Below are 13,759 nucleotides of genomic sequence, written 5' to 3' on the forward strand. Positions count from 1 at the left end.
CCTCTAAACATTATTTCTTTGCATAGAACATACTATTCTGCAGCATAGCATTAAAGTTCATCTCACTGAGTCAGGCTGATCATTTTCAAAAATAACAAATTCAGGAAAACAAATATTTCTGGATTAATCAAGCTAGTCTCCAAAAAGAAGAGGAGATGAATGGCATTTCAGTGACAGCTGAATGAAACATCACAAACATTTCAATCCAAACTGTTTTGTTGAAAGTTTTTACGGAAAACTTTTTTTGAGAAAAAGCTTATTTACCTTCATTTTCAAAACCCCAAGCTGAACAAAACCACCACTTCAATGCAAAGTTTCTTCAAATTTAATTCTTTCACAAGCACCTTGCCAAAATAAGGAAGCACAGACAGAGATACACCTGCTTTTTAACACATCAGTTTTTAAGGAAACAGGACTTTCTGATAGGAAAAAAAAAGATAAAAAATATTCATTAATTTTAATTACCATGTCTGGATTTTAAAGGAGCTTATTTTTATATTTTTGGGGCTCTGTTTGAATGAGAAAGCTGAGTCACCCAACGAAAGCGTTGCTGTTAAGAAGGACGATAGGAACAGGAATGGTCACAAGGATGATGAATGCCTAAGCCTGTAGCACACAGGAAGAAGAAACTGGGGAAACTGGAGGCTATAAATGGCCAGCGAGCCAGAGAAATAAAGGGCGAGATTTGCAAGCAAAGGTGCTGAATTATGATAATTAACTTTAATGAAGGGGAAATATCAACACTGAAAAAGGGCTTTTACAGCTTTCTGACATGTAGCAGTTTAATTGGCTTTCTCCATCCTGCAGAGACAAGAGGAAGGCTGATTCAAAAAGATGCCTAGTGCCACTGCTAAAATTAGGCTTCAGCTAAGTTTAGAGAACACATACATTAACATAGCCATAGGGTGAGCCTGTAAAACTTTCCACAGATACACAAAATGCTTAACTAGGGAACAAAATCAATCTATCAGCCCTTCCTGAGCCTCATCTGAAGGAGGACAGCAAATCAAAGGTGAGAAATTAGTTCTATAGACATGCTCCAACTAGCTGTTTACAAACCATCTTGGGTACCAATTACACAGCAGCCATCACACAGTACAGAACTCACTTAACGAGGTTGCTTAAGCATTTTTTTTGTGGACCCTGGAAAGTCTTCCAAAGAAAATACATTATGCTAAAATACCTGTCAGTTCTGTAGCATTTATTAATGTTGCTGTTTTCTTTGGGTAGATACAATCACTGGAGCCTGAACTCCTGAGATAACACAACAGTCAAGGCAGTGGTAAACCCAAAACTCAGGAAATATCACTTGGCTTTCAGCACTTCCAAAGCAGGGTCAGAGTTAAACTGTAATCTGTTAACAGATTACAGGGTTAATTTGTAATCTGTTATTGTAATCTGCCAGGAACAGTCTGGAAGGTGAAAATGTCACGGGCAGGATTCCTCACCCATTTTCCAGTCACTGGGGTTTTTACTGCTGGCAGAGGTATGAGGCTCCTACATATTTCTCCACGAAAATGCTCACACAACACTCAAGATGCAGTGCAGAGGCACGGTGATGTTATCCGGGTTCTTCTCTGTTCCTTTCCTGACCACTGCTGGCACTCCACGTGCTTTTTCACGAGCAGAGACACTAAGCAAACATTTTTCCTGAACAACTGTAATAAAGCCCTCATATATTTTATTCCTGAACTATTATAGGAACAAGAGTATAATCTATATTAGAGCCAGTCCTGATCTCAGGTCTCAGGGACAAAGGGCCAGACAGACCATCAGTCCAAGCAGCCTGACCCCAAGATGCTTCTGCACAAATCCATTTCTATCTTGCCTAGGAAAGGTGCCCAGACCTGGAAGGCAGAGCTTCACCTCCCATCCAGTCTGCTCACCACCATGCAGCATGGCACAACTGGCAGGAATAGGGACCCAATACCCAGAACAAGGGAAACATCAGCCCACTCAGGCCATCTATTCCCGTGCTTCTCTATGCTTACAGTAAAAAGATTTTACAGTATCTAACTTGATTCTTTTCACTGCAACCGAAGACTAAATTCACTACCTGGGTACTCCCATATCCAGGGAATAATCCAGATCCTTCTCCTCTTCTCCACAATGGGGAAAACAAAAGCCATTTCCTTCCCCTTCCATCTCGCCCATATCTTTCTTCAAATATTGCTCCTCAAACTGCGCATGGTATCCCAGCTGAGACCTTATCAAGCTGAATGGAGTGGACAGTTTTGCCCTGTGTTTATCATTCATGTGCAGGCGAAAGGTATCTTTGCACAATGTCTGCCCTTTTCATAACAGCAGGCCACTTTTGACTCATGTTCTGCTTGTGATCTGCCAGTAAATTGGAGTTTTCTCCAAAGAATTGCTACACACCCAGTTTATTTCCTCTCCTGTGCATTTAGTTTTTCTTCTCTCGGTTGCAATACCTTGTACTTCCTCTGCTGAACTGCATTCTTCGTTTTGCCTTCAGATCTTTCCAAAAATGTATCATTACCATTGGGATCATGACAACCTCCAGTGTACTGCCTGGCTCTCCCAGATCTTGTTATCTACAAATATAAAGACCAAACTCTCTCTTCCATTCCCCAGGTCACTAATGAAGATACTGAATAGACGAGACTCAGAACAGATCCTAGTAGAATCATGTCCACTACTAACAGTAATTCTTCCACTCCGTAATTCTTCCATTCTGACTGTGAATTTTACTTTAAGGAGAGAAAAAAAAAACCACTTAGTACCTGTACACATGCAGCTTTCCTCAAACTACTATCACTTGCTAATGAAAATACAAGACAGCATCAAAAGTGACGTGTAAATTAGGAGCAAAACAGGGTCACAGGTGTCACTGAACCCATGCATGGCCTGAGACACATTATCTGATCTCCACATCTAGGTTTCCTCACCTGTCAGAGATTGTCACTCTGTAAAACATTTGAGACCAAGAGGTTGCAAATACTGTCAGTTTAAAAACCAGTAGTATTACTATGCTGGAGAACACTCTTTTAATGCAAATTACTTGTGGCAATTATGCCATGCATCTTTTATTGAAATTTTACATTGCATAATTACATACAGATGTAGTTGTATAATTGTTATACAATAATTAATTAAATAGCTTTTGTTTCTGTTAACTGTCAATGCTTTATGACAGGTGAAATCTAAAAGTCTCTTTGGGGTTTATGGTCTCTCATGTCTGAACTCTGACATAACACGCAGCAATCAACATTTTATACATGTTTCTTCCCAAAAGCCAGAAAGTTCCTTATTCTAATAGCAGCATCAACTATGATACTTTGCGGGATACTTCTCACCCAGCAAATGCAAAGTGCAAAGAACATTTATAAAAGACGGAAAAGTTTCAAGCAGCAATTCAAATCAATGTGGATCTTACCCTGGAAATACATGGCTGCTGAAAACTTGTGTACCATAAGGGAGAACAAAGCAGAGAGCTCAAATCAAGTGATCCTTCTAAATAAGCCTGACAAGCTTTTATTACAAGAAAAACGAATTAAGCAAAAACCGGAGATAAGTGCTTTATCTGACATTTGGGATTTTAAAAGACTGAGAAATAGCAAGACATTTACAGAAAGAATAACATGTAAGGTCATCACCAATAAGAATTGGGTTTTATTCAAGCTATTGACAATAATTGAATTTTAGTTTCCTGCTTCAGCCTAGAGTTGTCAATTAATCGAGCCTTGCTTGCATGTGAACATTGCTAGAGGCCTCTTAAAGAAACAGTTAATAACAACTTTTTTTTTCTTCTGAAGGGTGAAACAGCATCCCTCCTTCTCAATTTAAGTAATGATCATCTATGCAGGTTTTATTATATTAAAGCCCCACTCCAATTGATTCACATTTGCCAGATGCCGTCAGAATTGCTGAAAGGTGCTTATTGCACTCCAGGTCAGCTTGAAATCGCCAGGAGAAGGGACAGTCTGCAGCATCAGAGCCATCCCAGACTCCTGAATGACTCCCCACCTCCCTGTAAGGCGAGAGGAACTTTTAAAAGAGGAAGACATGTACAAAAGCCTTGCGGGGACTGGAAAACAGAGAAGCAAAATGGCACCTCAGCTTTGCAACAAAACAGTGACTCAGGAGTCAGGATGTCACCTCAGTCTGCTTTTTAAATGGTTCTGCTCCAGTACATCCACTGGTAGAGATACTTCTACAATGAAAGATTTCATGGTTTAATTTCAGAAACTACCTGGAATGCGACAAAGTTATTGAATGAATTATCTATCTTAGCAGGTTATTTTTAAAAAAAAAAACACAAAAACCCCCTCAAAAAAAACCACTAGAAGAGCTTGTTAAATGTCATATTAGCAAATAGTTTAATTTATTAAAATGACTCCAGTACACCTCTGTGCTTCTACAACAGACGCGGCATTACATGTAACAGGTAAAACGTGGTATCATTCTCAAGGAAGCAGTATCAGGCTCATTAGCACAGAAACACAAGAGCAACAGTACCTTACATCACCTCCCAGCTCAACCTTCTTCTACACAGTGATTCCGACATTTCTCGGTGGAGCAGGCAGGCAGTCGAACGAACGTGTGTGTATGTGCTTCCTAATCAAAGACAGGTGAATAAAGCCCTATACTGTCAAACAGAAGGCAGGTATGCCTCTGATGTCAGTGGGAGTAGAAAGTGAACGCATTAACAAGGCTATGGTCCCTGGGGGCCCGGGCAGCTGTGGCGGCACAGCAAGCGGAATTCTACGTTTTCACCACTCTCAAAATGTGAGATCTACAGGATGCACATGGAAAGATTAAGTTTCTCATATCATGAAAGATCCTGGCCCAAAAAGACTTGCACACCTGAGTAATATGCTCATAAGAATGACGAGACTTGTGTAAGTCTTTATAAGAGGAGAGTCTTAAAATACGTTTGTGGTAATTCAGTGCCAGTCCTTTCTTCTTTATTGGTTAACTTTACCGAAATTAACTCAACCTGGCATTCTATCAGCAAAGGAAACATGAGAGGTTAATAAAATCAGAAGACACTGAGGGTGTAAATACAGTGCAAAAGTGTTGGTTTTAGTTTCTAACTGTTACAGCCTAGTAATTTTATATTCTGTGCTTCATTTTCAGGGAAAAGCATAGGTGTCGTGTGTCATAATATACACGCTTGCATATATATGTGTACATACACACTTGCTGCAGAATGCAAAGGCTTCCAGTGGCGTATGATTTATAGTACTGGCTTCTCACATGCAGGTTTTTTTCATACAAAACCAAACGAGTTTTAGAGGTGCCCCCTCCCTCTGCATACTAAATGTACTCATTAATGTGTATTCACATGCATTATTACCCTACCCACTCACTGATTTATATTAACCAGACTGCTTTTTTTTTAATGTAAGTCATAAGTTATCTTAGGTGCAAAACCTAGCCAGAACACTCCAGTGACCACAGTACTCCTGGGTTTATGGTAACATTATAATATGTCAGTTGGCAGAACATTCTTAGTAAAATGACTCAAGTTTTGTTCACTTCATATTGCTTCATTTTTAAAAAAAATTGTGATGTACAATCTTCACTGTTAGTACACTTCAGATTTACTGAAATGCAGTAAACTATGAGAGCTTGTTATTCAGAAGCACCTAGTCTTTTTTTGACATTAAATGGAAGCCATCAGCAACAACCGTTGTATGGAGCATTCATCGGGTTAACAAACAGTGCACATTAGCTAGTATGAGATGAAACTGTTTTCTAAATAGCTAGTAGACTTCACAAAACAAATCATGTGCGATGTAGTCACTACCCTGCTGAGACAGCCGGACATAAGAACAAAACGACTCTAGGGTCAGTTCCTATCCATATTAATGCAGCTTTGGTTCAGAAACTCTTTAAGTGTTGTAGAGCACCTGGTTTAGTGACAAAACGCATATGTCTCACAGTGCTAACAGTATAATGCTAATAAACTATAAACTGCATGTTTAAAATATTAATGGCATTTAATAAAAAAATTTACAGAAATATTCTTGTTGACAAATGTGCAGTACAAATGCAAGCTCCTTGGCCACAAACTCAAAATATGTGCATCAGTTTTGTGCTGGCATAACAGTGCAAGTGCTGGGATTCAAGTATGCTTTTCCGTATTTATGTTAAGCAACAGACACTACATGATGAAGTCCAGGGGATTTTCTGCTCACAAGGCCAGGACGCGAGAATCAAGCAAAACATTGCAGTAATTGAAATGCTTGATTTCCCTCAATAGAAGGCAATCTAAACAAGGAAAAACACATTTCACAAGCAAACCAGCTTCACATACCATCAAGTTATTGCTTCAGCTAGATCAGCTGTACTAAAGTACAGGACTACGGGTTGCAATCTAATCCCCACTCACATGAAGAGAAGACGAAATCTACAGTGCAAGTCCTCCATGCAAAAGGATCAAATCGCAACACCAGAGTCCTGTTTCACAGGACAGAATTACTCATTGTTCAGTTTTGTCTGTGAATTTTTTTTTGTAAGTCAGTTAGAGTCAAAAGTATATTGTTTATGATATTTCTGTGTTTCTAGAGGTTACTACTTCACGCCAATTTAGATCTGCCCAGCAACAGAATACAACATGAACACTCGTTTCCAAAGAATTGCAAAAGTTATTGCCGAAATTTTTAGGGCCATAATTAAAAATGATTTCACCAAATCAAGTCTTTGCTTCACTTAAAAAAAAATTCTGACATCCTATTAATTAAAAAAAAAAACTTAATAGCTTTTTCAATTAAATAATAATCTAAAATTTTATAAGATATTCACATTCAGGCAACTGTGTCCTGACTGTCATCTGGCTGAATGACAGATGCCATAATAAAAACAAGAACGCTACTCTCACATTCTTCATGACAGCAGTGATTAGTGCAATTTACCACTGCACTACACAGCTCTAATAGTGCAAGGTGTGCCAGCTAACAACGTTTCTCACAATCATCTGCTACATGACCATTGTTCTCAGATGTCTGTAACTGTTATTCTCATTAGAATTTTGGCATTTATATTAACATTTATGAAAAACTATGGCTTTATCCATTAAATATATATCCTGCCTAAGCAAAATTTTTAAGCCATTTATTTAAAACAATAAACTGAATTGGAATGAAAGTTACTTGTTTATGCCATAAGCTGTGTTGCCACTAAACTCGAGATCTCAGGGTTAGCTACAGATCACAAATATGTGCATTTGTGCATCTGTTACAGTCTTTAAAAGTATATTTAAAACATAACACTGATAAAACTTTGCTCTTCATTTTAAATCTAATTCTAATCATTTATCTTATTTTTTTGCAACGTGTAATTACTTGTATCCAAAGTGTCATCTGAGTATCGCTGTATTACAACAGGATTGGGACTGTAAAGAAACCCACATACATAAGAAGGCACTTGTCTTCCAGTATTTCAAGTCAGAGAAGGCCTTACCCAGACAGTGGCACCTTACACTCTGAAGGATTAGCAAATGTCCCCAGGCTTTGACACAGTCTCAAAACCTGTATTCATGTCCCTGGACAAAGGTGCTATGTGTGGTCTATAATACCATGAAGCTCATGATGAATTCCAGTAGTTTTTGCCTGTTGCGCTGAGGTAGGAACGTAGTGCTTAGTTCCAAAATGGTGTCTCTTCTTTGTTTTGTCTGATTGAAAACCTAAAGCACAGCATGAATACACGTTAAGTATCACCATGTTCAAGGAATCTCCTTTCTTTTGTGATTAAAAGATTACAGTCTATGCTAAATTTGCCCTCATTTACAAGACTTATTTTTCTCCTCTCTCGAAGGCTTAGATAGCAATGCCTTTAGATATCATTAGAATTCACTCAACGTTGAAGCCCTTCAAGTGGTATGGAAGAAGAGAAACTGAGAAATAAGCAGTGTATGATGAACAGCCAGCTCCTAACAGCGAGGGATAAAACACACACTCAAAAGACATCTGAATTGAAAGTGTAAGCACTTCGACAACAAGGATTCAGATGTTATGCTCTGAATAGATGCTCAGCACAATGCTATCTAGTTCCACTTTTTCAACAGCAGAATAAACTAGAATTAAATGATGGATTTGATATGTGCTTTCTTCACAGCTCTTACAGTCTACAGGAAGATACCTTTACTACAGGCTTTACTATAGGCTAACTAGTGTTAGATTATTTAATAGAGCAGAATTCAAAGACAAAGACTTCAAAACCCTTACCTAGCAATACTTTGCCAAAACGCTGATGCTTTCAAAATTATAACACTAAGTCCCACCTGGCATACAGGAAGCCATGTCACTCTGATGAAAGAAACTCTTCATTTGCAAAATCTAGGTAGGTGATTTAAAATTCAAAACAACAGTGGTAAAGTGCGAAACTGATCTGTTATTTTAAAGAATTGTATCCTCATGGTGGACACTGGAGGTCTATTAGGATGGTTCTGCTGGAGCATCAATCACTGCTAAGCCAAAATTCAGTAACTAATACTTTTTGAAGATTTGAGTAGTCCTTCAAACTTAGATTTAGCTGTCACTAATCACAGACCACGCTCTCAGCCTTCCAGCATTGTCAATGATGTCCAATAAGGACTCGGAGTAGAGCAGAGAAACTTCATTTGCTGTGAATAAAAACGCCTAGTCACCTAGCCCTCATCGAGACAGGTTTTCTCAGAGGCAAGAAGTGCCCTGTTCTGCAACGTGTGCTCTTCTACAGTCCTGAGCTTTAAGGAAAGCAAAATGCTCAAAACCCACAATACATTTGCACAGATACATTCACGTATTTTAAACTGACACTGAACAGGTTCCACGAATTGTCAAAATTGTGCTCATTATTGAAATGAAACCTAACAGTCTCCAAATTTGATCACCGAATACTTACCCCAATTTCCTTGAAGACTTTCACTGCGTTTTTCACATGACTGTAGGTAGCACTTTCGGCTGCAAGAAAGAAAACCCAGATAAACAAACTGCAACTGAATTCAGGTTACCTTCTGCTAGGAGGAACAGAATTAATCAAATCCAGTTCCGAAACCAGTTTAACGTACCATATACAGCAACATTCTTCTCCGTCCTGCTAATTAAGTGCCTGTGTAACTTCTGAAGGTATTCAGACTCTGAAACAGGACCACTAAAATTGTGCACGAAGATAACAGCAGAGCTATATGCCTCCAGTAAAGGTCCCAACAACCTCTGCAGGAAAGTGATGTACTGTTGGTGCTCCTGAGACTGGCTCACCTGAGAAAGGGCAACAAGAGCTTAAGTGACAGAGACCAGTGGAAACAAGAAATGACCTGCAACACAGTACACAGCAGAACGGCAGCCAAAATAATTCTTAGTACAAAAAGGAGTATGGGGGCACAACATAGCACATTATGAAAGCATAGCAAAAAAGCAGTTTACCATGCAGGACAAAACAGGCACTGCATATACAGATCAATGCTACTTTTTTCTCCTCCATGATATTAGTAACTATTTTCCTAAGATAAAATTAAAGACATCATACTGTTCTGCAGCCAACAGAAGGGTTGCCATACATTCACAGAGATGGACATAAGTTCCAAGTGTTAACAAGATATCCTAAAGAGTGTTTGTGTCAGCTCTGTGAGAAAACTGGTAATATGTCTAAAATCAACACGATCAATCTAAGAAGTGAAATTTAGGCTGAAAATAAATTCCAGCACTATGTGCCACTTTCAGAGTGCATGCTATCAGTAAAGAATAAGACATTTAGACACTAAGATACTTGAGCCTTTATCAGTTTTCATGACACTAACCATTGCTCTTGCACCTCCCTATAAGATTATTTGATCTTTCTTCAGATGTTTTCCCCACGAGAAGGAGAGAAAGGTGTTTTACTGACTGTAGCAAAATACAACGGACTAATACTGTGAACCAGCAAAAAAAAAAAAAAAAAAGATCATTACCCCTCCTGAACCAGTGAAGTAGTTTGTATCTCTTTCAACAGACTTCAACGTTGTTAGCCTTAGGATAATATTACCTTCAGGTAGCAATCTCTCTGCTCTTCTCCAAAATCACTGTCTTCGTCTTCCTCATCACTTCTCCAAGATAACGGCTCAGGGAGTTTTTTATCCCACTGCTGCTCTGTAAGACTGGGGCTAACATCCTCCTGATCATCCTGCTTAAATTTAAAAGACAAGGCAGTAAATAGGTAAAAAAAAAACAAACCCAGGCAAACAATAGGCTTATTTTATAATCTCATCTGACTTAATCAGTCCATTCATTAATCAATATTTAATGAAAGCAGGTGAGACCCAATTATAGATAGAGTTGAGATGAGCAGAGAGAAAAGATGTTTGGTGAAAAAGACTGGTTTCTTTAGTTTGCCTGTCACATAAAAGGGAAAATCTTTGCCAGTGTTGCTGAATTTTCCTACCAGAGGCTACGCAGTAGCAGTTGCCAAGAAAGTGTTTTCAGTTGTGTTAGGATAAAAAGTTGAGATGCTGTCTGGATGTGGACGTTGCTAACCTCCATACTACTGTTGCCTTAAAGACAGAGGAGTAAATTCTGTGTTATTGTATTACAATAGCTAAAATCTCAATTAATGCAGAATGCCACAAGTTGCTATTTGGCAGTGGTAACTTACTGTCTCTAATGAGGCTGTTCTTGTATTTGTCCCTACATGAGATATTGGTTGGAACAAATGAGCTAGTTTTAATCACAAAGGCCCCAAATTGTTTAAACCTTAATTATGTTGAGACATTAAGACCCCCCAACCTGCTGCATCACAGCAATTCCCTTCTGCTAATCACCCTGACAAGTACCATCCAAGTTTAGCCTACAAATGCCCCACAGTAATCCACCCTCAGAGCAAGACATGGATTTACATTTATTAGCAGGTAGGCGTCTTAGGTAAGTATACATTTCTTCAGGCTTTTGAGATAAGAGCATGACAGCAAGAATACCATTGGTGGAATTTCTTAACTTGGATATTGTGAGGGGAAAAAAGAGTTCGTTGTTTGCTTTTCATCTATTTAGTAAAACCATCTATTTTAGCAAAATCATTAATGAGTAAAGTGCTTTGTAAAGTTGTAAAGTATTGTAAAGTTCCCTTGCAAGGGCACAGTGAAGTAATCTGCCAGAGACAATAAGCACAAGTGACAAATATATACATACTAGATGTACTTGAATAGTGATTTTGTTCTGTTGTACAGTAATGCAGGTATGTCAGAAGTTCTGGTGTACAGCAACTGAGGTGCAACAGAAATACTCCACATGACTGATCAATGGCTGATGCAACATTCAATTTCAACAATGCATCTTCAGAAATGAGTTTCAGAGATAGTAAACACACACTCGAAAGAATAAGGGAAGCCTTAGTGTCAATCATTCACCACTATTTGTTTTGCTCAAAGCAGTAGAACAGAAAGATTTTTTCAAAGGTCACCAGTGCTAAGTCACTGAGAAAAGACCCTCCATACAGTTATTCCATTTAGAAATGGGAATCAGGCAAGATTAAAACCAAATGGATAACAGACACCTCGTAGATGTGATTACTGTCGTAACATTCATGACAAAGAAAAAGGCCTCTGCAGCAAATGAAGAATGACATCCTTCCAATCCTACACTCTGATCAAATGTTTTATTTTGAATGAAGCAAAGGCCACAAAATAAGTTTAAAAAAATACCAAAGAGATCACTATGTGTTATGAGTATATCTTACTTTTTGAAGTAGACACTAGAATCACAGGAGAAGAATTTAAGAAAAAGCATGGATCAATCAAGATCAACTTAATGGGAAATTTATCCATGTGTTAATGTCAGCAGTAAACTGAAATAATCAGAAGGGGCAGAAGATTGCTACCTTTCTTAGATAAGAGGTTGTAAAAACCCCACAAACATTTCCAACCTGTCCGAAGTCATGAAACAACTGCTGCTTATAGTGTTTGCACTGGTTACGCAAATTCTTGATGTATTAAAAGAAGTAAGCAGGTACAGAGGTTTTCTAAGTTTAAAGAAATTTACTGATGGAAAATATCTCCTTTTTAAGCATTCAAATGTTGCACTGGTGATGTATATCAGACAACACAGGTAAATACTTATATACTGCCTAATGGCTAGCTATATCCCAGCTATAAATAGCAAAGTACCAGACTTGGCAATCAAAACTTATAGAAAAACCCTCAAGACAGGTTTCATGCTTGAGTAGACAGAGGTGCATATCTACTGCTGTCCACACCTATTCTCCTCATCTGTCCTCAACCATGGAACATACAGGTTTCTTCCTAATCCTCTGATTAGCATTCATTTTTGGATTTATCTAATAATGATTACAATCATCTAATGCATGACAACATGTCAGTACTTCAGATAAAAAGCAAGCAGTAGTAACTCCAAAGGAGGAGAATGTTTCATATCCAGGTCTATCAAGTAAATAGTATCTATGGTTGCATATATCAAAAATGGAAGCATGTATCAAAAGGTATGCAGCAAGATTAGAGTGAAGCAGTGGCCATTAACAAATACACCAGAAGCAGCTCTAGCCTCCTTTGAAACTGGAGAGCTGCAGGATGAAAGCAGCCAAATATGCAACTCTTTTCCATGTGCTCTTTAAATTTTGTTGCTTCCTCCTGGGCATGAAGGTTTGTTTGCTGTGCACAAAAAAAAGTTTGGGAAGCAAAGGTAAGCTGAGTCAGCTGCCCCCTGGTCCCCAGGTTTTCTTTACACTGTATGCCTCTGGCAGATTGCACCACACAGTGACTCCAGTACAGCTCTGAAACTGCAAATTGTGCTAGCAGAGGAGGTTTACAATAATTTCGAGATCAATGCAAAGGAATCAAAGAATGACAAAAGATCTGGACTACTGACTCCTTTAGAGTAGAAAGTAAACATCCATGTAGCTATGCTACAATTCGAAAGGGGCTCCAATAATAAAATAAATCCCCATTTTACAAGACAGCATAAAATATGTGTCTTCCTTAGTAGGTTTAATGGTACAATGAAATTACACACAGAATCATTCATAGCATCACAGGATGACCATACCCAAATGTCTGATGCTTATAAATGTAAGAATGAAGTAGCATCAGTCCTGGACTTGTTGTTACAAGCTTTCAGTAACAGGACATATTTAGACCAAGACTCACAACTAAGCAGCACGAACTACCTGTGGCTAAAAGTAAAGTACAAGAAACAAAGCTCATTTAGTATCTCCACCACCTTACCTCAGCCACCAGAAGAATACCATACTGTATCAGCCTTTCCACAGATTCATGGCAAACTTGATATATCACCTGGCAAGGCTGCACAACATAAAAGAAATGCACTGAAAAAATCATATCCATTATACTCATTATAGCAACACCAGTTCCCTGTTCAGTATGAATGTTTTAGATACAGAAGTATTATTCCTTTTAAGCAAGTTATTAAACTTCTGCCAGCATAATCCCAACGCACCACTCTTATGTTTATCCTGGCAGACATTAAAAAAATTACAATGAAATATGATATTTAAAATTTGTCCAAGTTTTTTGAAGAAATGCATTACTACACTGGTAGATAACCACATTAAATATTCTCCCCTTTTAATCGCCTCTAACTAAATTTTAGTTTGTTAACAATTCTGGAATAAAACCATCATAAAACTAAAATCACTGAGACTCATACCAGTGATTTATTTGGAATTTAATGGGAAGTACACTTTTAAGAAACTCCCTTAAGCGTTTTAAAACGCTGAATAAAAAACTAACCTCTTTTACATTGTTCATAATCATGCAGAAAATATTTTCTAAGTTAAAAAAAAATAGTCAATTATTAACTCCGAAAGCAGA

The 13,759-nt window shown here is 38.1% G+C and overlaps 1 protein-coding gene across 1 annotated transcript in view; it reads right to left on the minus strand.

Annotated features, from left to right (window-relative positions):
* Nucleotides 1-5,947: 5,947 nt before the first annotated feature.
* The window catches only part of GPAM (glycerol-3-phosphate acyltransferase, mitochondrial), a 32,046-nt gene continuing 24,234 nt past the window's right edge, over nt 5,948-13,759 (minus strand). The window contains exons 17-21 of the mRNA XM_068397454.1: nt 13,154-13,231; nt 9,970-10,110; nt 9,017-9,206; nt 8,851-8,909; nt 5,948-7,651 (exon numbers count right to left, since the gene is read on the minus strand). Coding sequence (XP_068253555.1) covers nt 7,535-7,651; nt 8,851-8,909; nt 9,017-9,206; nt 9,970-10,110; nt 13,154-13,231 — 585 coding nt within the window. The 3' untranslated portion in view covers nt 5,948-7,534. The remainder of the gene's footprint in view (nt 7,652-8,850; nt 8,910-9,016; nt 9,207-9,969; nt 10,111-13,153; nt 13,232-13,759) is intronic.

The sequence above is a fragment of the Nyctibius grandis genome, chromosome 4 (genome assembly GCF_013368605.1).
Source record: "Nyctibius grandis isolate bNycGra1 chromosome 4, bNycGra1.pri, whole genome shotgun sequence".
Taxonomy (NCBI): domain Eukaryota; kingdom Metazoa; phylum Chordata; class Aves; order Nyctibiiformes; family Nyctibiidae; genus Nyctibius; species Nyctibius grandis.